At 46.2% G+C, this 26940-nt stretch overlaps 1 protein-coding gene across 2 annotated transcripts in view; it reads right to left on the reverse strand.

Annotated features, from left to right (window-relative positions):
- AKR1D1 (aldo-keto reductase family 1 member D1) overlaps positions 1–26940 on the reverse strand; it is a 79663-nt gene that overhangs the window by 29740 nt on the left and 22983 nt on the right. The window contains exon 2 of one of the 2 annotated variants that reach the window (XM_084809544.1): positions 14467–14634. The exons of the other annotated variant lie outside the window; for it this stretch is intronic. Within the exon in view, the coding sequence (XP_084665670.1) occupies positions 14467–14634 (168 nt within the window). The remainder of the gene's footprint in view (positions 1–14466; positions 14635–26940) is intronic. 2 annotated transcript variants of the gene reach the window in all.

Raw genomic sequence — 26940 nt, forward strand, 5'->3', positions numbered from 1 at the left:
ACTCCCCTTGAGTTCAATGGAGTTTACTCCCAGGTAAATGGGCACAGGATTGTAACTTAAGGCTGCAATGCTATCCCCATTTACCTGGGAGTAAGCCCCACTGAACTCAGTGGGGCTTCTGAATAGACATGTATAGAATTGTGCTATGTGAATAGGAACTAATTCTTGGCCTCATTAGATCCTTTTCAAAGTTTACATGAAAAATGGCTTCTAGGAAATAAGCCTCTTCTAGGAGAGACTATGAACACGTTTAACTGACTTTTTTGGATCATGCAGATAGACAGACAGACATTTGAAGATATTCCCCCATTTCATAATGGGCCCTTTTTTACCATTTCAAAAAATTAGATTCCATAGTGCAGATGACAGCGATGTGTTAACAACTGAGAACACAAGAAAGCTGCCAAATTACCCTCCTGTCCAAGGACATCACTTTCAGTAGAAACATTACTTTTGCTGCATGAAAGAAAAGATCTAGTGGGATGAAAACTGAGACCCCAAAGAAGCAACCAAGTAACAATGAACAAAAGCACTGGCAATTGATGGGGTGGGAGATGACCCGGCAAGGTCCTTGCATGGAAAAAAAAAAAAATAAATGCTTTGCCTTTGAGGAATGTGCCAGAGTCCAGATGCTGATGCTTTCAGCCAGCTAGTATTTTAGGATTACTGTGCACAGCCATTATTCTAAGGATTATGGCACTTATTCATTTTTATGCAATTTCTGATGAGTCAGCTGCCTAGCTTTAGACTGTGCACAAATTTCAGAGGTCTTGGTCTTTTGAGTAAAAATAGGGAGGATTGGGCTGTTAAGTGTCCTTTATATTGGGTTTGTTTTTCCAGAAGAAAACAGAAAAAGAATAAATGCTATTAACAGACCAAGACATTTAGCACAATGCTGGTTCCAGGTTTTTGAGTGCCCTTTGGCTAAACTTCCACAATGGCCCCTTCCCTCAGTGAGTCTACCTTCTCACAGCCATTGTCCCCAGCTGCTATTGCTCCTCATCCTCTTTCTCATCATTGCTTGCAGAGAGCCAGGGAGCAAGTAGACAGTGGCATCTCCTGCTCCTCCTTCACACTGCCACTGTTGCCTGGGCCAGAGTGAGAGGCAGGTGAACACGCAGGTTGCAGTGCTGAAGAGTAAGAACAACTCCGAGGGCTTTTGTAATTGGGCCCCTGCTGGGGTGTGGGCCCTTGGCAGGTGCCCAACCATACCTACCCTTGATGCCAGTCCTGATTTAGCAAAACAGTACCATATACAAACAACAACTGTCATAATTCTGTGATAGGGAAAGAAACAAAACATTGTTATAATCTATAAATATCTCAACAATACATTTATCACTTAGAATATATTTGACTACTACCCAAAACAATGTGGTAATACAATGGAGAACTGAAAGTGCACTGGAAACTTATAGTCTACTTAGAAGTAAGCCCTACTGAGTTCAGTGGGGATTACTCCCAGGTAAATGGTTACAGGATTGCAGCCTATATCCACTTACCCAGGAATAAGCCCCACTGAACTCAGTGAACCATACTTCTTAGTAGACATGTATTCATTTGCACTACCAAATGTGTCCTTTTTATATGCATGTATCTCAAGAACAAATTTCCAACCAATTATAAGCTACATTTTTTTCTGAGTTGATGAACCCATTATAAGTTGTTTCCAATTTTTATTTGTTTGTTTGTTTGTTTGTTTTCTTAATCGCCCATCTGGCTGGTCACCCAGCCACTCTGGGCGATGTACAATAATACAAACAGTTTAAAAACAATAAAATTACACATTAAAACATCATTTTTCTAAAATTTCCCTTTGTTGTTGTTTATTCGGTCAGTCACTTCCGACTCTTCATGACTTCATGGACCAGCCCACACCAGAGCTTCCTGTCAGCCGTCGCCACCCCCAGTTCCCCCAAGGTCGAGTCCGTCACCTCCAGAATATCATCCATCCATCTTGCCCTTGGTCGGCCCCTCTTCCTTTTGCCCTCCACTTTCCCTAGCATCAGCATCTTCTCCAGGATATCCTGTCTTCTCATTACGTGGCCAAAGTACTTCACTTTTGCCTTTCATATCATTCCCTCAAGTGAGCAGTCTGGCTTCATCTCCTGGAGTATGGACTGGTTTGATCTTCTTACAGCCCAAGGCACTCTCAGAATTTTCTTCCAGCACCACAGTTCAAAAGCATCTATCTTCCTTCGCTCAGCCTTCCTTATGGTCCAGCTCTCGCAGCCATAGGTTACTATGGGGAATACCATTGCTTTAACTATGCGGACCTTTGTTGTCAGTGTGATGTCTGTGCTCTTCACTATTTTATCAAGATTTGTCACTGCTCTCCTCTCAAGAAGTAAATGTCTTCTGATTTCCTGGCTGCAGTCAGTGTCTGCAGTAATCTTTGTGCCTAGAAAGACAAAGTCTGTCACTGCCTCCATGTTTTCTCCCTCTATTTGCCAGTTATCAATCAAGCTGGTTGCCATAATCTTGGTTTTTTTGAGGTTTAACTGCAACCCAGCTTTTGCACTTTCTTCTTTCACCTTCGTCATGAGGTTCCTCAGCTCCTCCTCGCTTTCAGCCATCAAAGTGGTATCATCTGCATATCTGAGATTGTTAATGTTTCTTCCAGCGATTTTAACTCCAGCCTTGGATTCATCAAGCCCAGCATGTTGCATGATGTGTTCTGTATACAGGTTGAATAGGTAGGGTGAGAGTACACAACCCTGCCGTACTCCTTTCCCAATCTTAAATCAGTCCGTTGTTCCGTGGTCTGTTCTTACCATTGCTACTTGGTTGTTATACAGATTCCTCAGGAGGCAGACAAGATGACTTGGTATCCCCATACCACCAAGAACTTGCCACAATTTGTTATGATCCACACAGTCAAAGGCTTCAGAATAGTCAATAAAACAGAAATAGATGTTTTTCTGAAACTCCCTGGCTTTCTCCATTATCCAGCAGATATTGGCAATTTGGTCTCTAGTTCCTCTGCCTTTTCGAAACCCGGCTTGTACATCTGGCAATTCTCGTTCCATGAATTGCTGGAGTCTACCTTGCAAGATCTTCAGCATTACCATACTGGCATGTGAAATAAGTGCCACTGTTTGATAGTTTGAACATTCTTTAGTGTTTCCCTTTTTTGGTATGGGGATATAAGTTGATTTTTTCCAATCTGTTGGCCATTCTTGTGTTTTCCAAATTTGCTGGCATATGGCATGCATCACCTTGACAGCATCATCTTGCAAGATTTTAAACAGTTCAGCTGGGATACCATCATCTCCTGCTGCCTTGTTATTAGCAATGCTTCTTAAGGCCCATTCAACCTCACTCTTCAGGATGTCTGGCTCTGGCTCACTGACCACACCGTCAAATCTATCCCCGATATTATTATCATTCCTATACAGATCTTCTGTATATTCTTGCCACCTTTTCTTGATCTCTTCTGCTTCTGTTAGGTCCTTGCCTAACAAAACATCTTTGTTTTTGATCATACCCATTTTTGCCTGGAATTTACCTCCCATGTTTCTAATTTTCTGGAAGAGGTCTCTTGTCCTTCCTATTTTATTATCTTCTTCTGCTTCCACGCATTGCTTGTTTAAAAATAATTCCTTATCTCTTCTGGCTAACCTCTGGAATTTTGCATTTAATTGGGCATATCTCCCCCTATCACTGTTGCCTTTGCTTTCCTTCTTTCTTGGGCTGCTTCCAGTGTCTCAGCAGACAGCCATCTTGCCTTCTTGGTTTTCTTTTTCTTTGGGACGTTTTTTGTTGCCGCCTCCTGAACAATGTTGCGAACTTCTGTCCATAGTTCTTCCGGGACCCTATCTACTAAATCTAGTCCCTTAAATCTATTCTTCACCTCCACTGCATATTCATGAGGAATATTAGTGAGCTCATATCTAACTGATCTCTGGGTCTTCCCTATTCTCTTTAGTCTGATTCTAAATTGTGCAATAAGAAGTTCATGATCTGAACTACAGTCAGCTCCAGGTCTTGTTTTTACCAACTGCATAGATGTCCACCACCTTTGGCTACAAAGGATGTAGTCAATCTGATTTTGGTGTTGACCGTCTGGTGAAGTCCATGTATAAATTTGTCTCTTAGGTTGTTGGAAGAGAGTGTTTGTTATGCACAGTGAGTTGTCTTGGCAAAATTCTATCAGCCTACGTCCTGCTTCATTTTGTTCTCCCAGACCATGCTTGCCTGTAATTCCAGGTGTCGTTTGACTACCCACCTTAGCATTCCACTCTCCTGTAATGAAAATAACATCTTTTTTTGGCATCCTATCCAGTAGGTGCTGCAGATCCTCAAAGAACTGATCTACTTCTGCTTCTTCAGCATCTGTGGTTGGGGCGTATATTTGGATCACTGTGATGTTAAATGGCTTACCCTGAATTTGAATTGAGATCATTCTGTCATTTTTTTTGGATTGTATCCAAGCACTGCTTTAGCCACTTTATTATTAATTATGAAGGCTACTCCATTTCTTCTGTGGTCCTCTTGTCCACAGTAGTAGATCTGGTGGTCATTTGATGTGAAGTGGCCCATTCCAGTCCATTTCAGTTCACTGACACCCAAAATGTCTATATTTAATCTTGACATCTCCCCAATAACCACACCCAATTTGCCCTGGCTCATAGATCTTACATTCCAGGTTCCTATGGTGTGTTGATCTTTAGAACATCAGATTCGTCGTTCACCACCAGCACCATCGGCTGCTAGCCGTCCTTTTGGCTTTGAGCTAGCTGCATCATCACATCTGGGGCTAGTTGAATTTATCCTCTGTTCCTCCCCAGTAGCATTTTGACCATCTTCCGACCTGGGAGTCCCATCTTCTGATGGTATACTGACATATCTCTGGTTGTACTGATCCATTTAGTTTTCATGGCAAGAATACTGGGGTGGGTTGCCATTTCCTTCCCCAGGGATCGTATTTAGTCTGACCTCTTTGCCATCACCTTCCCATCTTGGGTGTCCCTTTACGGTTTAGCTCATGACATCATTGAGGTGCTAAAGCTCCAGCACCACGACAAGGTAACAATCTCCTTTGCTGGGGAAAATTTCCCTAGCCCACCCCAAATGCCTGCCTGAACAACCAAGTTTTCAATGCATGGCAGAAACTCATTAAAGAGGAGGCACAGTGGAGTTCCCCAGGGAGGCAATTCCACAGAGTGGGGGCCACCACAGAGAAGGCCCTCTCCCTCATCCTCACCAGCCTAGCTGTCCTGGCTGATGGGACAGAGAGAAGGCCATCCGAGGCTGATCTTGTTGAGCGGCCTGCCTGGTGTTGCTGTTGCTGGAGGCGCTCCTTATGATAGGCTGGCCCGGAACCACATAGGGTTTTAAAGGTCAAAACCAACACCTTGAATTTGGCCCAGAAAACAACCGGTAACCAGTGCAACTCCTTCAGCACTGAAGTGATGTGATCACACCAGTGGCTCCCTTTAATCAGGCGAGCCGCCACGTTCTGTACCAGCTGCAGCTTCCGAACCATCTTCAAGAGTAACCCCACGTAGAGTGCATTAAAGTAGTCTAGATGAGAAGAGACCAGGGCATCAAGTAATAGTTTATCGTTTCACAGGATCTTTCCAATGTGGTGTTGTTATTCTTGCAGCCTTTAACAGTGGTGTTAGATATTTATGTGATCATCCTTTCCATTCCTGTATATATCCCAGTACTGCCAACCAAGATGTTTTTGTCCTTGATATTGCTTTGCTTTAAAATTATATAGGGTTGGATCCGGACTAAGGCAGAAATCCTAATCACACTGGCTAGGGAGTAATATTACTGAACACAGTAGGATTTACTTCCAAGCAAATATGCATAGGAATGTGCTGCAAGTTAACAATGACTTAAGTCCCATTGATTTCAATGGCAATTAAATCATGACTAACTTTTCACATAGATTTTGGTGGGGCCTAGGGCCAAAGCAGATATTACTTTAAATCTGTATCTAGCATCTATGTCTTTTTTCATTTTTACTCTAGAGTAGGCATAGGAGACAGGATCCAGATCTTAAAAGCTCCTCTACCCCCATCCTGGTCCCAACCTGGGCTGGGCCCCCTGCACCCACCCTAAATGAAGAATGGGGGGGGGTCATAGCTGCTAGATACGGGTTTTGTACTGGAACAGTCTTTAATATTCGCTGATGGACACATTCTTTTAAATAATTTTCCTCCTTCGTGGAAATTGATGAATGATCAGTGTAAACAGATTCTCTATGCTCTATTGACAGCTAAAGGACTGATATTACTATTTATTTATTTATTTATTTATTTATATCCCGCCTTTTTCCTCTTGCAACACTGGAAGGATAAATGTTCACTTCCTGTAATGCAATGGATAGAGAACCTTACAATACTTTCAACATTTGAACAGGTGGCATATGAATGCCACCTTCAATTGGATACTTATTTGGATATCTGGTCCACTTTTGTTGAAGTCTATATCTAATTGCTAGTAAATTGTGTTTTCATATATATGCATTTCACATGTATTCATTCCTATGGATATGCAGAAATTTATGTGTTGGACTGCAAACCCTCCATACTGCTTGAGAGAAGCAGCACTGCATTGCCAACACAGGCAGGTATGTTGCTTTGCTTTGGGGGGCATCCTCGCTGTTTATTTAATTTTTTTGGCATTGCTTTAGTGTTTAAACAAAATGTTCTTTCTTGAACTGGTAGCCTTGGTGAATGGGAGCAATCGTTGGTGTGTGTGTGTGTGTGTAGGGAGGGGGTCTTCCCCAAACTTTCATATTTCTTTGACTTCTCCCCCCCCCCATTTATTTTAACGTATTTCCCTTAACTTTCTAAACATTTCTCAGTCCCGTCCCCCCGCCCCCAGTTTGCCTCTTCTATGCAATAAGGGTTGCTGCTGTTGGATGTGGAAGTCAGAGCCCTGCCCAACAACCTCTTGCTTCGCATTTCTGGGGTTAAAGTCAGCCGGCTTGCTCAGTTTCCCCCTTTCTGCTCAATGCCTGGCTTGGTGGAGCAGGGCAAGGTGGGTTGAAAGGAATGTTGCTTGGTGCTACTCTGTGCAAGTGAGCAACCCCCACAACCCCTGCTCTGCACCCCTGGGGTGAAGTGGGTGCATGCTGTGGAGCAGAGTAATGTAGGTTCAAAGCAGGGCATTAGCGTACCTTGGTGATCAGACCCAAACACTCCCTTGCCATCATGATCTCAGTTTGCCTCCATGAAATGGGTTTCTACTGGAGTCTAGCCTCCCCTTTTTAAATCTTGGACAAGTGGGCCCCTGCAAATTGTTACATGTGGAGCACTTCTGCTCAGCATACCAGCAAGCCCAACATGCCCTTTTCCAAGATAACACATATATTCCTATGTTCCTATGTAAGACTGCAATCCTAGCCACACTCACATAAGAGTAAGCCCCATTGAATAAAGTGGAAATCACATCTGAATGAAATGCATAGGATCGCAGGAGGAAAGACTCCTAGCAGGGAAACTCCAAACCAGTCTAAGGACCACTGAGGATGCTCAGTAGGAATGGAAGGTTATGCTGGTTGATTGTTTGGGAGGCAAGGGGGGAAGGAGGCTGCATTACTATCCTTGGACTCCAGCTGCAGCCACCACACTGCACTCAACTCCGCGTCTTTGCAGACACAGACTTCCAGAGCAAATAAGGTCCCCTTAAGGGAGAAGGCCTCATGCACTGTGGGGGTAGAGCTAACTATCTAAAGGAAGGCCAAACCCTACGTAAAGCTCAGAGTCTGGCTTTTTGTTGGAACAACATAACAAGTTAAACTTGTCCAGTTTCCAGCCCCACTTGGAGCTCTCCGTGGTGCTATCCACTTCTTCGTCCTGCCTATCCCACATCTGCAGCAACTGAAGTAAGACCATAAGAAAGAACATATGAAGAGCCCTGCTGGATCAAACCAAGAGTCCATCTAGTCCAGCATTCTGTTCACACAGTGGCCAACCACCTGCCCACAGGAAACCCACGAGCAGGACATGAGTGTGAAAGCACCCTCACACCCATGTTCCCTAGCAACTGGTGTACATAGGCTCACTGCCTCTGATACTGGAGGTAGCATATAGCCATCAGGACTAGTAGCCATGGATAGCCTTCTCCTCCAGGAATTTAAAAGGTCTAACCTCCTTTTAAAGCCATCCAAATTGGCAGCCATTACTATGTATTGTGGTAGTGAGTTCCATAGTTTAACTCCGTGCTGTGTGAAAACTGAAAAAAAAGCCATTCCTGGCCACAACAGCCTCCTGTGATGCAAGTGGAACAGCTGGGGGTAGGGTAGGGATACCACTGAGCTGCAAATCTCCTCTTCAAGGAGAAGTAATTCCATCTACAGTAGGCGATATAGATTGGGTACTCAACCTGGCACGCTCCAGATGTTTTGGACTGCAACTCCTATCAGCCCCAGCCAGCATGACCAATGGTCAGGGATTATGGGAGGTGTAGTCCAAAACATCTGAAGGACACCAAGTTACCTACCATGGATGGAATGCTAACCACATCTTGTTGCCCCCAGCATGACATCAGGTCCAGACCCACTGATACATTAGAAAGTCATGCTGGGGCATGCTGGGAGTTGTAGGACTGTTTTCTGTCTAAACCTGCATAGGAATGCACTCTTAGATGTGTGCTTTAGGGTGCAATCCTTTGAAGTTTTAGACAGAAGAAAAGTCCTACAACTCCCAGCATGCCCCAGCCAGCCATCTAAACCTGCATAGGATTGCACCGTTAAATAATAATAAAAAATACTCTTCACCGTAACAACTAGGGCCTGGTCCCAGCTATTACAAGCAAGCAGACAGAGTAACTATCCTCCCCCCACCATTTTGTTTCCTAACAATAGGTACTAAGCAGTATAGTGTCTCTGAACATGGAAGTTCATTCACCGATCATAGTTAATTGCTGTCGATTGAGCCATCCTCCATACATGTGTCTACCCCCCTTCTAAAACCATAATTCATGGTTGCTGAGACCTGCAGGGCTTTTTTCTGTCTAATCATGCATAGGATTGTGATCTGAATTGTTTACCCAATGGTTTGTGACCAACTTCTCCTTCATTCAAGAGCTTTGCTTGATTGGAGTTAAGGGTTAAATATTGCCATCTAGATTCCTTCCAGAGGCCTCCTCTTTCTCTGCAAGAAAATCAAGCCTCAGACAGAAGAAATTAGCCATTTCCTGCAGTCTACATCAACAACAGTCATTTCCGGCACTGATCAATGAACAGCTTCAGACCTGGGGCCTCTTAGCAGAATCTGGCTTTTATTTTCGATCCATGAGAAAGCGCGTTGTTCAAAGTGGCAGGGCCAGAGTCAAGGTTAATTAGGACCACATTGATACCTTGTGTTCTTCTCTTTCAGAAGGCCTTGTAATTATTAGGGAGAGTTCCCATCCCCCGCTCCCCAACCCCAACTTCTCCTACTTTCCAACTCACCTTTCAACAAATGTGTTCAAGAATTTTAATTATTATTATTTTTAATTGAGGAAAGCTCAAGCATGATCATTGTAATATTTCCTTTGTGTCAACAAAGCCATAGTGGAGACAAGTTGATCACTGAACAGCTGCATATACTGACAGAGATACGACTAATAACTCAAACAAGCTGAGCTCCATCCCATGGCCTTTTCACTGGAGATGGGGTGGGGAACCACTCATCCCCAAGGGCCAGATGAGGTCCTGGGGTGGGCTGACCCTCCTCAGGCCCCTCCCCCTGACACCAGAGGCACAGTGCAGAAAGAGGGGCGGAGCGATTGCTCCTGCCTCTTTCTGCACAGAGAACGGGCAGTCCCTCTCAGCACTAGAGAAAGGCAGCCTAGCTCTAGCACTGGGAGAGGAAACCCACACTTTGAACTTCGATCAGTGACTGGACATAAGGCTGCCTTTCTCTAGGGCTGGACGTGTGGGCAAGGCCCGGGAGGGAACCTCTGTGGGCTGGAGGGTCCAAGCCCCTGTGCTAGACACACTCAGGGAGTTGGCTTTAAAGCAACAGTAACATGCACTTCTCAGACAGTCAATATGTTTCTTAACAGCAAATGCTGGGGAACACAAGAGGGAAGGTGATTTTGCACTTGTGTCTTGGCTGTGGGCTTCTCACTGGGGCATCCAGTTGGCTACTGTGCGAACAGATAAGCCTCTGGTCAGATCCAGCACAGCTCTTCTTATGTAGTTCAACAGTGAGCCTCCAGAGGGACTTATGAACACCCCTCATGTGATAAGAGGGCAAGCAGGGTCACACATATTATCCCTGTCCCCTGTGGCTGCACCTGCCACCCATTCCCCCCATTCCTCCCTGCCAGCCACCCCATCTGTCACACCTCCTCCAGCCGCACGTTTAACAAGTGCAAGAAGGGGCTCCCCAATCACCTCACATACAATTTGAAAAAGATGAGGGGTTCATCTGAACCCCCTAATGCAGCAATGGGGAATTTCTGGCCCATGGGCAGGATGCAGCCAATGAAGTTTCTCTATCTGTCTTGCAAGCTTCTTCTGCTGTTATCTCCAATCAGATAACAGCAGTTCCAAGTTAAGAGGGTATTTAATGGCATTTAAACTTTAAATACCTTGCTGTTACATATCCTGCAGAGAATTGAGCTGTACTTTGCAGGCATGGAAGCTGTTGCACTGGAGCTTACTCCAGAGTAGCATGCTTTGTGCACTTGGAGGGGAAATGTCCAAATTGTTAAAAATTACATCTGGTCTCACCTGAAAATGAGGTTCTGACTTTGCCTGAATGGGTGAGAGAGTGTCACCAGAGCTGACTTAAGGCTATTTAGAAGTTCGATATGGTTGAAAATACATTTTAAAATGTAAGCAGGAAAGCAATGAATACTCTTTCAACTTGTTAAACAAATGAAAACATGCCAGACAGGAAGTCTTAAGATATGAATGGTTTATAGAGAAAAGAAAATGCAAAAGAACAGCACATGCAGCACTTAGAATATGAAACCGGTTGCAATGATTAGAGAGTAATTTGTGCCCATGAACCACACGGCTTACATGCTAAGATTATATCATGCAAAGTAAACTACAGTTTGACTCTCGCTGAGACCTACTAGAAAATTGTGTTAGGGCGCTATCCTATGGCAAGGGCCATTCGCCTCTGAACTTGGACGTTTACGGCCATCCAATGCAGAGCAGGAGGCGACTGTATTTTAGTTGGACGGGATGGGCTTTTTCGCCTGTCCAGCTGAGGCATGTTGGAGCGGAAGGGAAAAAGGCTGGGGATATGTCATAAGCCAGCCTCCCCAATCCCCTCCCCACCCACTGGCACACCTCCTTGGGGCAAGGAACGTAGATTCTTACCTCCAAGGTCAGAGCGCTGTCTCTGACCTCAGATCCAGGAATCTGAACTATCCTATGCCCACCTCACCCCCCACCCCCAGACTCTGTCTAGGGGGCAAAAGATTACTCTCTTAGAGTATCAAATGGAAGAGCTATGACATACAAAAGTTATAGTAGGCCCAACTAGCAGCAGTTTGAATTGTTACTTAGCTCCACTTAAACTTCCACCAGTCCAAACTAGGTAACTGCTATGTTTGCAGCGTTCAGCTATACAGCAGTACAGTCCAAACCTTCAGAGAAAAGGAAGTGGGGAAGGGAATGAAAAGGAATGTATAGCTATCTATCCCAAGCAGAGATCTGAAGAACAGGCTCCTCTGGACCCAGATGTAGACTGATGGAGACCCCTCCCAGGCTCCAAGAGGTAAGACCCAGCAGAGTCCAGATGAGAAAAATTAATCCAGGTAGAAAGGAAAGAAAATGTTTTAAGATGAAAAGGGTGGTGAATTCCAGACCTCACCAGTGAGCATAATAAAATAGAGTGGGGAAACTACACCAAGCTGCTCAGTAACCAGGCATCTGGCTCAAAAATACTAGCTTGAGGAGGGGATAGCCCAAAATAGTCTCAAAGCCAGGAAAAACAAAAAACCAAAACATGTTCAAAAAGAGAAAAGAGAAAGGAGGTCCCTTTTTGTCTCATAGGAAGGCAAAAACCAGGCTGGGGCTAAAAAGACCTCCAAAACAAATCAAAATCTGCTAACAAAGCTCAGAGTTGAGCAAAAAGTAAAGATCAGGCAAGGAAGGGAGGAACGAAGGCGAATGGCTCTAACAGGGTACAGTTGCTTTTTGATGCCCTGACACCCTTCATTTTTTCTGCTTTTTGATTGGCCCTTTTCCCTATTTGCCAACTGGAAAATTCAGTTCTGTATGGATGAACATTCCACGGCTTGGCCACTACTTTGTCAGCATGTTTTTCTGCATCACAGACTCCAGCTGTGCCTGGGGCCACAACTTTCTGCCCTCAAGGAATGACAAGCCTGTTTGTGAGCCAAAGTTTCATTCCCATTTCATTCCATGGCTTCCTGATAAGCCCTTTGTTCTCAGCCCCTGAACCCAAGAACGGATCTGAGTGGCACCACCCACTTTGCCTTTGGCCCTAGGCACAGCTAGAATATGGACCCTGAAAGCTTCTCCAAAATGGATCTTGGCCCTCAAGCTGAAAAAGGTTTGTTATCTCTATCCTAATGTCACATGGAACCGAACTTGCTAGGCAGTCTTTAGCCCAACCTTCTGCAGCATCATTAAACATTAACAAAAAGAAAAATAGCACTCATTCCTCCTGACCGGGGTCCAAAGATGTTTTGCTATGCCAAGTAGTAGTGCCCTGCTAAGCTGTAGGGAGTCCTGGTTTGTTCCCTCCCTCCCTCCCTCCCTCCCTCCCTCCCTCCCTCCCTCTCTCTCACACACACACACACACACACACACAGAGTTGTTGGAATGTGTACTGTCTTGTCGACGCTTAAATGTCGTTACTCTAGGCGACACCATGCATAAATGGGTTCCTTACATGAGCCAGCTGCAGCTGGTGCTGTGGTGCGAGGAGGGAACCCCATGACGGGGTAAAACAAACATTCCCCCATTTGGATCTCTGCACTTATTCAGAATAGCCACTAAATGCGCACAGCCTTCCATTACACCTGTAGGTTCCCTGGGTCGAGACAAATGTACAGTGAGACATCTTTAAGAAAAGACAAACTAAATGCAACACTTGAACATACCAGTAGGAAAAACCCTACACCACCAGGGCTGGTGTCAAAGGTAGGCATGGTTGGGCACCTTCTGAGGGCCCACACCCCAGCAGGGGCCCACTGACAAGAGCTCCCTGGAGTTGCTCCTTCTCTTTACCACTGCAACCCACTTGTTCACCTGCTTCTCACTCTGGCCCAGACAACAGTGGTGGTGAGGAGGAGCAGCAGCAGATGCCATGGCCTACTTGCTCACATGCTCTCTCCCTGTCAAGCAAGCAAATGGTAGCAATGATGAGAAAGCAGATGTGGAGCAAAGTGGCTGGTGAGAAGGTGGCCTCGCTGAAGGAGCAGGCCCATTGAGGGTGTCTGGCCCAAGGTCCCTCAAAAACTTGGGGCCAGCACTGTACCAAGATTCCCATTGTGATCGGTGGCTCTTGAGTTGTGCAGCTGTAGGATTTTGTTTGTTTATTTATTTATTTACTTACTTACTTTCTTAATCGCCCATCTGACCGGTCACCCAGCCACTCTGGGCGATGTACAATAGTACACCAGTTTAAAACAATAAAATGCCACATTAAAACATTGTATTTCTAAAAATAGCCCACCCCAAATGCCTGCCTGAACAACCAAGTTTTCAACCCGTGGCAGAAGCTCATTAAAGAGGGGGCATGGCGGAGTTCCCTAGGGAGGGAGTTGCACAGAGTGGGGGCCACCACAGAGAAGGCCCTCTCCCTCGTCCTCACCAGCCTAGCTGTCCTGGTTGATGGGACAGAGAGAAGGCCATCCAAGGCTGATCAAGAGTCTAGACCTGTGCAGTTTCACAAACCTTCCACACTCTCAGATAGATACTCTTGAAGGGTTTCTTTGCAAGGAACACTTGTCATACCACTACTATTTTTTTTTAAAGAAAAAAGTAAAGTACTCCCAGCATATGAAGGTTATAAGAGAAACTACAGGCACAGATCAAAGCTGTTGCAAGAAGTAACCCCTGATCACTGAGTTTAGCTATGACCCCAGGCCATCGGCCAAGCAAATTATTAACGAATACACAAAGATCCTCTTACTTTAAGATCAATTAAGTGATGTCATATATCTAAGTGCAACTGCACTGCATACTGTTCCCAGTGTTTATGCTTAATTCTGTTTCCTTCCATGTCTGGGATCATGCAAGGTAGGCCTAGAGAGTTTGGCATCAACAGGGACACTGTTACTTATGGCAGGGCTATGCAGGAGGTTTAGAGGGGGCTCAGTTCTGCCTAAAGGACATGCTTGAAGAGGAACAGGGGTTACAGCTACTTTCAATACTGCCTGCAAATAATTTCCCTGCTCCCACTTATCAGTTTTCCAAGCGTCACCTTTGATCTAAGGAAAACAGATTGCGGGTTAAGGCCAATATCATGCATTTACCCGCCCCATCCTATTCCACCCCTCCCCTGGAAATAGTTCAGTGGGATTTCTCACTTTGCCACAATAAAAGATGTCTTCACGCTTGACCTTCCCTTCGGCAATTTTCTCCCGGATGGCCTGCCCAACTTCATGTTCATTATAATATACAAAAGCCCCGTCAATGTGGCGGTAACCTGCATCGATGGCTGACTTCACAGCATCAGCACACGTGCCTTTGGGGGTCTGTAATCAGAAGGGAGAGAGAGAAATGAGCTTTAGTTTTGTATTTAGACCTGCCATGCAACCCTTCGCTGTGCACCCCAGCCCCCAAGACAGCTTGTGCAAAAAAAATTGCAGACATTTCATAGGAAGTGTCCCCACTAGCAACCATTCCAGCAGGATGTACTGCAGAAGATAAGAAGGGGAACCAGGGCCATTTCACTAGTCCTGCTGAAAGACTTAATTCTTTTCCCTTCCCTCCCCATTCTTTTTTCCTTGTGTGTCACACCTTTTTAGACTGAAGCCTGTGGGCAGCGACTGTCTTGTTTTACTGACTGTATGTAAGGTGCTCCAGGAGCATTTTGGGCTGAAGAGCAGGATAAAAAATACTTTGAAGGTGCAATCCTATGGGGATGCCCATCAGCCTCCAAACTGGGAGGCTTATGGCCATCCAGTGCAGAGCAGGAGGAGAGCAGTGACAGTTGCCTCCGTGCTACTCCCACTCTGCTTTCTCGCCTGTCTAGCTGGGGCTTTGTAGAGCAGAAAGGAAGGAGGCCAGGGATGCTGAAGGATTCTTCATACTCTGGCCTCCCCAGTCCCCTCCCTGCCCACTGGCATGCCCCCTTTCCCCCCTCTTTGAGGTCACTTTTGCCAGCTCAGAAAGGCAGCTGGCATGGTTTTCTCTGCACCAGTGGCAAGGGGAGGGGAGAGGGAGGGGGCAGGGAGCTTGGATTCCTGGCACTGAAGTCAGAGCTCTGACTACAGCCTCAGGTCCAGGAATTTGAACTACCCGATGGGCCCCTAAACTTTGTCTAGAGAACATAGGATTGCTCTCCCCATAGACAGACAGACAGACAGACAGAGAGAGTGCATTATTGGTATGCTGCTTGGATCTCATTTAAATACAGTGCAGACAGCTCTCTTTCACGTTCAGACATACTATGTTGTCTCCCCCCCCCCATATATTTAGGCATCATTGTTTTCAAAATTTATACTGCCTCGAAGCTGACTTTGTCTTATATCAATATACGGTCAGGGCCAGAAATATTGGAACAAGGATAACTGTTTTGGCAGTTGGCCTCTGTACACCACCACATTGAAGTTGAAAGGAAACACACCCAGATGGGAGCGAAGTCAGGACTTTCAGCTGTAATTCAAGGGGTTTGACAAAAGTGGGGCAGTAACCATTCAGGAAGGACAGCCAGTGGCATACAGCCCCCCCCCCCATCGTTGGTGGCTCATAAGTAATGGAACAAACCAACATCATTTCAAACTTAAGGATCGCCTTGAATACCTGGATGAAAATCCTTTGCAGTCAATGACTGCCTGAAGTCTGGAACCCATTGACCCAATGCTGAGTTTCCTCCCTCGAGATGCTTTGCCAGGCCTTTACAGCAGCTGCCTTCAGCTGCTGCTTGTTTGTGGGTCTTTCTGCCTTCAGTCTTGTCTTAGTAAGTGAAAAGCATGCTCTATTGGGTTGAGATCAGGTGACTGACTTGGCCATTGAAGAACATCCCACTTCTTTGCCTTGAGAAACCCTTGGGTAGCTTTTGCTGTATGTTTTGGGTCATTATTAGGGGTGCACGAAAGCCACTTACCTGGTCTCGCAGCTTGCTTTGCGGTGGGGGGGAGGCGCTTCGCTGCTCCCCCCGAAATTCAGGCCGGGGAGGAGGCGCCTCGCCTTGCCTGGCCGCGAAATAAAAAGTTAAAAAAAAAACAAAAAACGCCCCCCGTGATAGGCTACGTGACGATTAACGTAGCCTATCACGGCTAGATCTGCAAAGTCAGCCATGATAGGCTACGTTAATCGTCACGTAGCCTATCACGGGTGACTTAAAAAAAAAAAAAAAAGGGCGTACGCAAATGGCGGCCCCCATAGGGAGCCGCCATTCGCGTTCCTTATTTGGTCGCTGTAGTCTACGTAAAGATTACGTAGACTACAGCAACCAAATAAGGAACGCGAATGGCGGCTCCCTATGGGGGCCGCCATTAGCCGTACGCGCTTTTTTTTTTTTAAAGTCACCCGTGATAGGCTACGTGACGATTTACGTAGCCTATCACGGCTGACTTTGCAGATCTAGCCGTGATAGGCTACGTTAATCGTTACGTAGCCTATCACGGGGGCGTTGTTTTTTTTTTTACTTTAATTGGAATGGCGGAGGCGGCAGCCGGTTGAAAGACCGGCTGTTGCCTCTGCCCCTGTCGAAGACCTCCCGAACCGCTGCCGGGACCCGCCGCCGGGAGGGACATTCGGGAAAGGTAAGTCCCATCCTGGGGGGGGGCGGGGGGGGCGGAGAATTTCTCCCCGAAACTACTTCGGGGGGCCGAATACGTTGGCACTCGGCCCCCCGAAGTTTCGGGGAGAAATTCTCCCCCATCCCTAGTCATTATCCATCTGCAATACGAAGCGGCATCCTATCAGTTTGTCAGCATTCGGCTGAATCTGAGCAGAAAGTATAGCCTTATACACTTCAGAATTCATCCTGCTGCTTTTATCAGCAGTCAAGTCATCAATAAACACCAGTGACCTGGTTCCATTGGCAGCCATACATGCCCATGCCATAACACTGCCTCCACCATGTTTGACAGATGATGTGGTATGCTTTGGATCATGAGCTGTTCCTTTCCTTCTCCATACTTTTCTCTTCCCATCATTCTGGTACAAGTTATTCTGGGTTTCATCAGTCCAAGGAATCTTATTCCAGAACTGGGCAGGCTTTTTTAGGTGTTTGCTGGCAAAGGTTAATTTCATCTGTAATTAAAATAACATCTCTTTTTGGTGTGTTATCCAGTAGGTGCTGCAGATCCTCATAGAACTGATCTACTTCTGCGTCTTCAGTGTCTGTGGTTGGGGCGTATATTTGGATCACTGTGATGTTAAATGGCTTCATGGACTATAAAAATATTTATTATGCAGATCTCTAAAATGCTCAATGCATTTTGAGACTAGCTCTCTCCCTCAGGAGCAATTGATCTCTTAGACAAGCCTATCTATCTATCTATCTATCTATCCATCCATCCATCCATCTATCCATCCATCCATCCCACCGTTTTTTCCTCTTGCAAGGAACTTCTGTTTCTGTTGGAGTTCATCTGTTCTATCAAAATGATAGCCGACAGAACATTATTTTTGGAGGAGGAACCCAGAAAAATCAGAAGGAAGCATGGGAGCAAATCTCTCAATTTGCACTAGTTTAAGGGGACTTACTCTGGGTACTTTGCCAGAGCACACAGAATCCTGGTCTCACTGAAGCCTCCTGCCAGATTTCTCCCTCTCATGTGCATCATAACACACAGTAGGATATTTGAAGTTTCCTCCTCTGGGGAAATTAAGAAGGTGGGGGGGGGGGTTTCCCTTCTTCCTGCCCTAACTCCCATCAGTAACTCTTTTGTTTGTAACAATCTCCAGAATGTAGCCATGTCAGTCTACTGCAGCAAAAACAACAAACATTATCTAAACCTGAAACTCCATAATACTCCCAGCATCTGAAGAAGTGGGTCCTTGAAAGCTTAAATTTGTTAGTCTTTAAGGTTCTACAAGACTCTTTGTAGCCTTTGTTTGTGTACAACATGTGGCTGGTGTGGTGAAGGGGAGAGAACCTAAAAGCAACTGGTTAGGCTCAGATCTACAGTTGTGTTTTAAGTATAACCATGTCTGATTTTTAAAAGATGGCCAAATGCCCGACAAGGGAATCCTACGTCCCTACCACCATCACCACCACTCATGATTGAAGGAAAGAAGAGATGCAGCAGTTCTGACAAATAAGAATGTTGAGTTATGGAAGGCTTCCTCCTTACTATTATCACGTATACCAACAGCAATCTCAGTTCTCAGAGTGTCACTCCTTACATACCCAAAATGGCACCATCAATGCATAAGAGGAAGGTATCAACAAGCTTGGAGGAACACCAAGGTTTGCAGAAGTACAAAAACAATCTTTAAGGGGAAAAAACCTCTAAGGGGGAGGCCCCCCAAAGGAATGAGGACTAACCATGCTCTGTGGGCATGGAATGCTGACTAACCTTTGTAGGGGGCAGGGGGGGAGAGAGCTGCCAGGTGTCCTCTTTTACAGAAGACAGTCCTCTATTTGAAGGTCTCTGTGGCCTGTGCTATTCCTCTGCCTGCCTATTGTTCCTCACTTGGCTTCGGTGAGCATGCTCACTTCCATTTCAATTGGACAGCTGGCCCTTGGGTTGGAGTGGAAACAGAAGGGCCAATGGTGGCTGAGCAGTGCCTGTGTTCCAAGTGGACCATCCTCTATTTCAAGGTCTCCTCTGTTTGAAGGACTGTCCTGTCTAATTCTAGTGTAAAGCTAAAGAAACACAAGAAATCTCACCCATTGACAGTAAGCACCAAAGCTGCAGACTGAAAAGACAGGCACACAGGTCGCCTGGTCACAGTCTTCCACACTATGGTGAGATGCCCTGTATTTCTATTTAAATTATAATAAGTTGGTCCAAATTTGCATTTATACATATAAATTATAATATGCAAATGTTACGCAAATAACTGTCCCCTTTTGTCCTCTTTTTTGATGGTCCATAAATGGCCACCCTAAATGGAATGCAGTATCCTGAACTTGGAGTCTCTGCCTGGGGTTTTAGGCAGTGTTGCATAAACATGATGCATGGGAACAGAAGTACACTGGAAAGGGAGTTTTGTCACTTGCCATCAGTAAGGTTGCCAGCTTTAACTAGCTCCTGATCCTCTGCCTTTAATAGCAGCTTGATCTGCAACCATGGGCAGGGGATAATGGTCATCTCTGTGCTGCAAAAGTGCATTGCTGCCAATTTCTGAAGATCTTGCTGCCATTTTTTTAAAAAAGAAAAACCTTTATTTCTGCATAGTTTAGACCCTAGTAAGTCATCAGTGATGTCACAGGCAGTACCCAATAGTCACCCAAGGCATCTCTCCTGGAACTCTGAGAAAGTGTTGTAGGCACAGTGACAAAGTGGCTGCCATGGTAGGCATGACAACACCTGTCATAAAAAGCAAAAGGACAAATAACTTGCCCAAGAAACCGAGGAGAAGGCAGAGGTGTGGTCTGAGTCCCAAAACACAAATGCATTACTTTGAAACCACAGTTTTCTACTCCAACAGAATACCCATTTCACAGAAGGCAAACTCTTACCTCTCCTCTTTCAATCCCAGACACACAGGCACTCCTCAGCTGCCATTGGTCCTTCTCTCTCCCCTCCAACCAAACCAAGGGCCACTGTGCAATCAGAATGGAAGCATACATGCTCACCAAAGGCCAAGTGAGGAACAGCAGGCTGGCAGAGGAATGGGAAAGGCCAGGGAGACCATTTCAATCACTTTTTAGAAAGAACAAGTCAAGCAATCTGGCGCAGACAAGAGGAGATAGTAGTGCTGTCTACTATCCTTTCCTGGTCTTTTACAACCTCTTGACTTCCATGTGAAAGAGGCTGCTGTTTTTCTACTTCCTTCGCAGAGTTAGTGAGATTTTCTACACGAGGCTGTTAATCCATTGTATCTACTTTCAGGTTTGTAGCAGAACTGAGATCTCAGGACTATACGGGGAGTGTTTTCTTTTACTGGTTCTCTGCTACATAACCTCTAGATGGCACTATGGTATTGCAGAATAGTGCAAATACACAAGAGGAAATTGCGCTTTCTTTCGCTTTCACAATTAAATGTCACATTTTCCCTGCTCTAAACAACATTGCCGAAGTGCTGGTTAGACACGACGACGTCTAAAGAACCCATAAACAACCATGAGTAGGGAATGCCAAACTCAAGATAAATGGTTCAAACCAAACACTATAAGTGCAAAGGACCAACGCAATATACTGGACTAATAATTGAGGGGGGTTTTATACAATATATAATTGACATTAATAAATAATTTTTCAACCAACAATACCAGAACAGGTCTTACAAGCAATTCCATTATACATTTTACAAAAGAGTTGTATCAAGCAACCTTCAGTTGTGTCAGGAAAACTACTGAAGTTGAAACAATTTTTAAACTGATACAGTTTCTAAATACTGTTTTTAAGCAAGATGATAAAAGCCTTGTGTAGAAAAGCCAGTGAGAATTTCAGAGAAATTACTTAGCGTGCAGGGCCTCAGTACTTACTTTACTATAATGAGATTGCTGAGATGTGTGCGCGTGCACTCTCTCTCTCTTTCAACTAAATCTCATTCTCCTGTGCTTTGCAGCCTCCCCATCTGCTTGTGCTTTCTGGTAGTGCTGCCTACCAAATGCCTGAAAGCTGGGTGAAGTTTTTTGTTTTTGTTATTAAAAAGACACAGCCACACCACCATCGCCACCCATTCGGCTTTGAGGCAGTACCAAAAAGCCCTAAGAGAGGAAGTCTTGGCCCTCTAGGGGGCTTTTCAGAAAGCACAAGCACCCAGGGAGACTGCAAAAGCCAGGAGAATGGGACGCAAGTTGAAAAAGAGCGAGCACACACACACACACACACACACACATATATATATACACACACCTTGGCCACCTCGCACTGAGAAAATTCTCCAAAATTCTCACCCCTTCCCTCAATTTTTGGACAAGATTTTGCCCCTCCCTGAAAGGAATGGTGAAAATAAATAGAAAAATTCAGCACAGTAGTAGCAGAGAGCATGGCAGGCCTCTAGCGTTGCCATGGTGCCCATGGGCACCACATTGGGGCCCCCAGTATGCCACTGAATACCACTTGCTTGGTAGCGGGAGATGAGCAGGATTGCTTTCATGTCCTAGTTATGGGCTTCTTAGAGGCATTTGTTTGGGAAACAGGATGAGACAGATACTAACCCGGTTTGCATGATCATAGTGGTTAAAATAAGCACTGTGGCTTGCAGCTGCCACGCGTGCCAGATGCATGCCGGCCAGATTTCCCTAAATGGCAAGCTGTGCAGGTAAGTCATCCAAACCTGGCAGCATGGCTTGTTTGGGGTGGGCATCAGCCCTCAAATAACCCAACAAGAGCCCATTGTGTCTGACGCAGCAGAGCTCTCCTTATGTTCTGACCAGCCATGCCAGCACAATGGCAATTCCACCATGTTGCAGCTGCATGCAAATTGCTGTTGCATCATGGAGAAGCACACAAGACCACTAATGTATCTACAGGCATTTGTGTACGTGTGCCCATGCATGCATATATTCTTAAATGCCTCCAATTAGCCAATTTTAAATTGGAAATTTTGAGTACCAGATCTAAAGGTTTCCCATTTCTCTTTTGGTTGTCTTTTTTTTTTTTAAGCGTGACCTTTAAAAAGAGGTGAGATGGGTTATTTTATAGCATTTTTCTCAGCCTGTAACTCAGTTCTTTCCAACCTCTTAGCCCATAGCTTATTACCGAGGTCTCTTCCATAAACGAGGTTGCTTTTGTCTTTTGACTCTTAATCCCTCACTTGAAGCCATGATCCTTTGACTTCATAGCCAAACAGCTGGGATTAACACAAAATGAGGCCCAGAGCCACCAAAACTTCCTGAAATTCTAGTTAGACTTTCACCCCCCACACCACTTTATTTCATACAGTTTCAAGCCTTTGATCTCCTTCCTCAACAAAGAAAGTACTGATTTCTTTTTTTAAATGGTTATGCTAGCATATTTGGCAAATTGGGTTGGAAATATAGCCAAGAGATGGGGGGGGGGCACCTGCACATTGCCAGAGAAGAGGACAAACAAGTCAGGTGCCCTATCCCACAGTCTGCTGGGTTTGAGTGTGTGTATTTGAAGGTGGGTGCCCAGGACAGAATAGGAACTCTGTTGGTGTACTGTCCACCCCGCTGCTCAATAGTCTCCTTTCCTGAGCTAGCCAGGGTAGTCTCGGGGTTGGTGTTGGGGACCCCTCGGCTTGTTGTGCAGGGGGATTTCAACATCCATGCTGAGGCTGCCCTGTTGGGAGTGGCTCGGGACTTCATTCCACCATGACAACTATGGGTCTGTCCCAAAAGGCATTTGGCCCCATCCATGCTGCTGGTCACACTCTGGACCTCGTTTTCTGTGTTGGATGGGGTGATAGTGATCTGACACTGGAGGAACTCTCTATAGTTCCGTTGTCATGGACAGATCACTACCTGGTGGGGTTTATACTTGCTGGCACTCAGAACCTCTGCAGGGGTGGAGGGCCGATTAAGATGGTCCGCCCCAGGAGGCTGATGGATCCGAATGGTTTCCTGACGGCTCTTGGGGATTTTCCTGTTGCCTCGGCAGGCAATTCTGTCGAAGCCCTGGCTGATCTCTGGAATGGAGAAATGACCAGGGCCGTGGACACAATCGCTCCTGAGCGTCCTCTCTCACGAAGTGGAGCTGCACCAGCACCCTAGTTTTCTAGGGAGCTGGCAGTGATGAAACGAGTGAGAAGACGACTGGAGCGACGTTGGCAGAAAACTCAGAGTGAATCCGATCGAACATGGGCTAAAGCCTATTTGAAGGCCTACTCTGTGGCAATACGGGCAGCAAAGAATTTTTTTTTTTCTGCCACTATTGCGTCTGCAAAGAGCCATCCAGCGGAGCTGTTTTGAGTGGTCAGGGGTCTTTTATACACTCGCCCACAAGAGGATAACTTAAACCTCTTGACAGCCCGCTGGAACAATTTGCTCAGCACTTTGCAGACAAAATTGCTTGGATCCGCTCTGACTTGGACACTACAGTTGATACAGACTCAATGGATTTAATGGTGGCCTCCGCTTGTCCAGGGTTGTTGGATACTTTTCAGTTTGTACAGCCTGAGGATGTGGACAGGATCCTGGGAGAGGTGAGAGCCACCACGTGTGTTCTAGATCCTTGCCCTTCCTGGCTCATAAAAGCAGCCAGAGGTGGACTGGCCGAGTGGGTAAGGGGAGTGGTCAATGCCTCCCTTAGGCAAGGCAGAGTTCCAGCCTGCCTGAAAGAGGTAGTGGTGAGACCTTTGTTAAAAAAACAACAACAACCCTCCCTGAACCCCACCATATTGGATAATTATAGACCAGTCTCCAATATTCCATTTCTGGGCAAGTGGTGGCCTCCGAACTCCAGGGATTCTTGGATGAGACAGATTATCTAGATCCATTTCAATCTGGCTTCAGACCCAGTTATGGGACAGAAACAGCTTTGGTCACCTTGGTGGATGACCTACGCCGGGAACTAGACAGGGGAAGTGTGTCCCCAATGGTTCTGCTGGACCTCTCAGCAGCTTTCAGTACCATTGACCATGGTATCCTTCTGGGCTGCCTCGCTGGGATGGGACTTGGAGGCATTGTTTTACAGTGGCTCCATTCCTTCTTGGAGGGGCGGACCCAGAAGGTGGTGCTGGGGGACTCCTGTTCGCCTCCCTGGCCATTGGCTTGTGGTGAAAACAGAACCTCAGGGTTCTGTTTTCTCCTCCATGCTATTTAACATATACATGAAACCACTGGGGGAGGTTGTCCGGAGTTTTGGGGTTCGGTGTCACCAGTACGCTGATGACACCCAACTCTACTTTTCCTTTCCATCTAATTCCAAGGAAGCTGTTGGGGTGCTGAACCAGTGTCTGTCGGCAGTAATGGACTGGATGAGGGCAAACAAACTGAAGCTTAATCCAGACAGGACAGGGGTGCTCCTGGTCAGTTGAAAGATAGATCAGGGAATAGGGATTCAGCTTGTGCTGGATGGGGTTACACTCCCCTGAAGACACAGGTTCGCAGCTTGGGTGTACTTCTGGATTCAGCCCTGAGCCTGGATGCCCAGGTTTCAGCGGTGGCCAGGAGTGCATTTGTACAGTTGAAGCTAGTGCGCCAGCTGCACCCGTTCCTTGAGATGTCTGACTTGGCCACAGTGACACACGCCTTAGTTACATCCCGTTTGGGTTACTGTAATGCACTCTACGTGGGGCTGCCTCAGAAGAGTGTTCGGAAACTTCAGCTGGTTCAAAGAGCTGCTGCCAGACTGCTGACTGGGGCTGGCTACAGGGAGCATACAACTCCCCTGCTAAAACAGCTTCACTGGCTGCCAGTCAGTTTCCGGGCATAATTCAAAGTGCTGGTCATATCTTATAAAGCCCTACATGGATCAGGTCCAGGTTATCTGAAAGACTGTATTCTCCCTTATGAGCCCACTCGTGCCCTGAGATATTCAGGGGAGGCCCTTCTCACCGTCCCGCCATCATCACAGGCATGTCTGGTGGGAACGCCGGAGAGGGCCTTCTCGGTGGCTGCCCCAAGGCTCTGGAACTCCCTTCCCAGGGAGGCGAGAGCGGCACCCTCCTTTATATGCTTTTGTAGGCATGCAAAAACTTTGTTTGGGGAGGCCTTTGGGGATAGCTAGTCTGGACCTGTGAGAATAAGATGGATGGATACGGTGTTTCTTGTTGTCTTTTAACATTTTGATATTTTATACAATTTTAATATTGATGATTTAATTATATTTTTAACTTTTGAATACTTCTATTTATAGGTTTTAATTGTACAAGTTAGATTCTTGCATTGAGCAGGGGGTTGGACGTGACGGTCTTATAGGCCCCTTCCAACCCTATATTCTATGATTCTAGGTTTTAGTGCTGTAAAGCCACCTTGAGTCCCAGTATTGGGGGAAAGGGAGGAGGACGGGGAGGAGGAGGAGAACAACCACCACCACCACCACCCAGATTTGGATTAAAAATTGCTATAATTTAAAAAGCAATACAATACCACTCACCATAGTAGGGCAGACTCTGGCCAGGCGAGCCGCGGGCCTCCTCGGTCGACTGTCTAAGGGCTAACAGCTGCAATGCCAGCACAAGCTCTCTTGCCGCCTGAGGCACTCCCCCAACTGCTGCCCCATCACCCCCACCCTGCCACATTGCCATCCACCAATGCCACATCCCAACCATCCGTCACCACTACGCTTCCCACCCCATCACCACCCCTTACTCCATTGCCATCGCCTGGGCTCTGTGAAGAACCACATCAGCTGCTCTGGCCAGTGCAGCTCTTCAGAGGGCCAGCCATGTCCAGGCCCAAATGCTTGTCTTGGAGGGGGTCCTTCCTGGACCACCCCTCACACAATGCCTGGCTCTGAAGGACCACCTCAGAGCCAGGCATTTGGGCCTGGCCAGCTCTCTGAAGAGCCATACTGACTGCTTGCACTGGCCAATGCAGTTCCACAAAAGCCCACCCACCCTCTGGCTCTGAGATTCTCAGAGTGAGCCAGAGGGTGTGGGGCTGCTCTGGAGAGCCCCGCTGGCCCTGCTTTCCCCAAATTTGCCACAGCAGGCTCCCTGGAGCACCGGCAGCGGGGGGTACTCCTGGTTGAGGGGACACACACACAATTTGCCACTTCTCCACACTACCACCTGAGGTGGGGGATTCACCACACTCATGAAAGGGCCGGCTCTGAACTGCTGATGGTCAGCTGCAAGGCCCTTGGAATCTCTCCCTTATGTTTCTTTATCTTTAAACTGGACTTGGACTGGACAGCCCTCCCAATGGAGGATTGTCCTCTGAAAGAGAAGAGTATCCTCCATAATGTAGGAAAAATGGCCACTCGATATCAGAATCCTGGGATAGGAACATCATTTCAGATTTTGGGGGAGAAAGGAGCTGGGGGCAGGGAGAAATAGTCTGAGAATCTGCTGTTGGATACTCAAGGTTTTCTTTTCTGTTCTTTCCAAGACTGGAAAACACAGGGCATTTTAGGAGCATTTATTCACCTCCCAATATCAGGCAGAGTTCAAATACACACAGTAAAATACTTAGAAGACAAGAGCCCAGTTAATTTATAGACAATAAAACCATGCATATGGCCAACTTGCCAGAGGTATAAGCTCCCTTCATGCATGCACTGGGTGACGAGGAATTATATATATAATAGAACTGTAGGATCTGAGATTATACAGATCCCATGTCCCTGACATCCATGCATTAGGCATAGGCATCTTCAAGAAAAAGCCTATGTGTGTAGACCTCTGTCTGCATCGGCTTCCCTTGCATTCTGGAACCCTGCATGATAACAGCAACAATCCTAAAGTCAGGCATGGGGAACCTCTGGCCTGTGGGGGTCCACCATACAACCTGTCCCCTTCTTCCCCAGACCTCCCCCCACCACTTTCCCAAAAGGGAAATGAAATGAAATAAATAAAATAAAAAAATATTTTTCCCCTGCTGTGGAACAGGGATGGGGTAGAAGAGGAATCTGCTGACCAATTCAGTCCCCCTTACTCCTGAGTCATCTGCTGCTGACTTCCTAGGCCTGTTTTGCTCACTTGTAAGTAGGTATGCTGCTCATGCTTACTTCTCAGTAGAAATACAGAGACTTGGAGTTTGGAATGCCATTTGATGTTTGGAATGCCATCTGAAAGTACTACTCGTTAAGTGATAATTTCCCACTAACCTCTGAGTAGAAATGCAGAAGTTTGGTATTTGG

Source organism: Heloderma suspectum, chromosome 7, assembly GCF_057233095.1.
Source record: "Heloderma suspectum isolate Gila_16-S chromosome 7, 16-S_ref, whole genome shotgun sequence".
NCBI classification, from domain to species: domain Eukaryota; kingdom Metazoa; phylum Chordata; class Lepidosauria; order Squamata; family Helodermatidae; genus Heloderma; species Heloderma suspectum.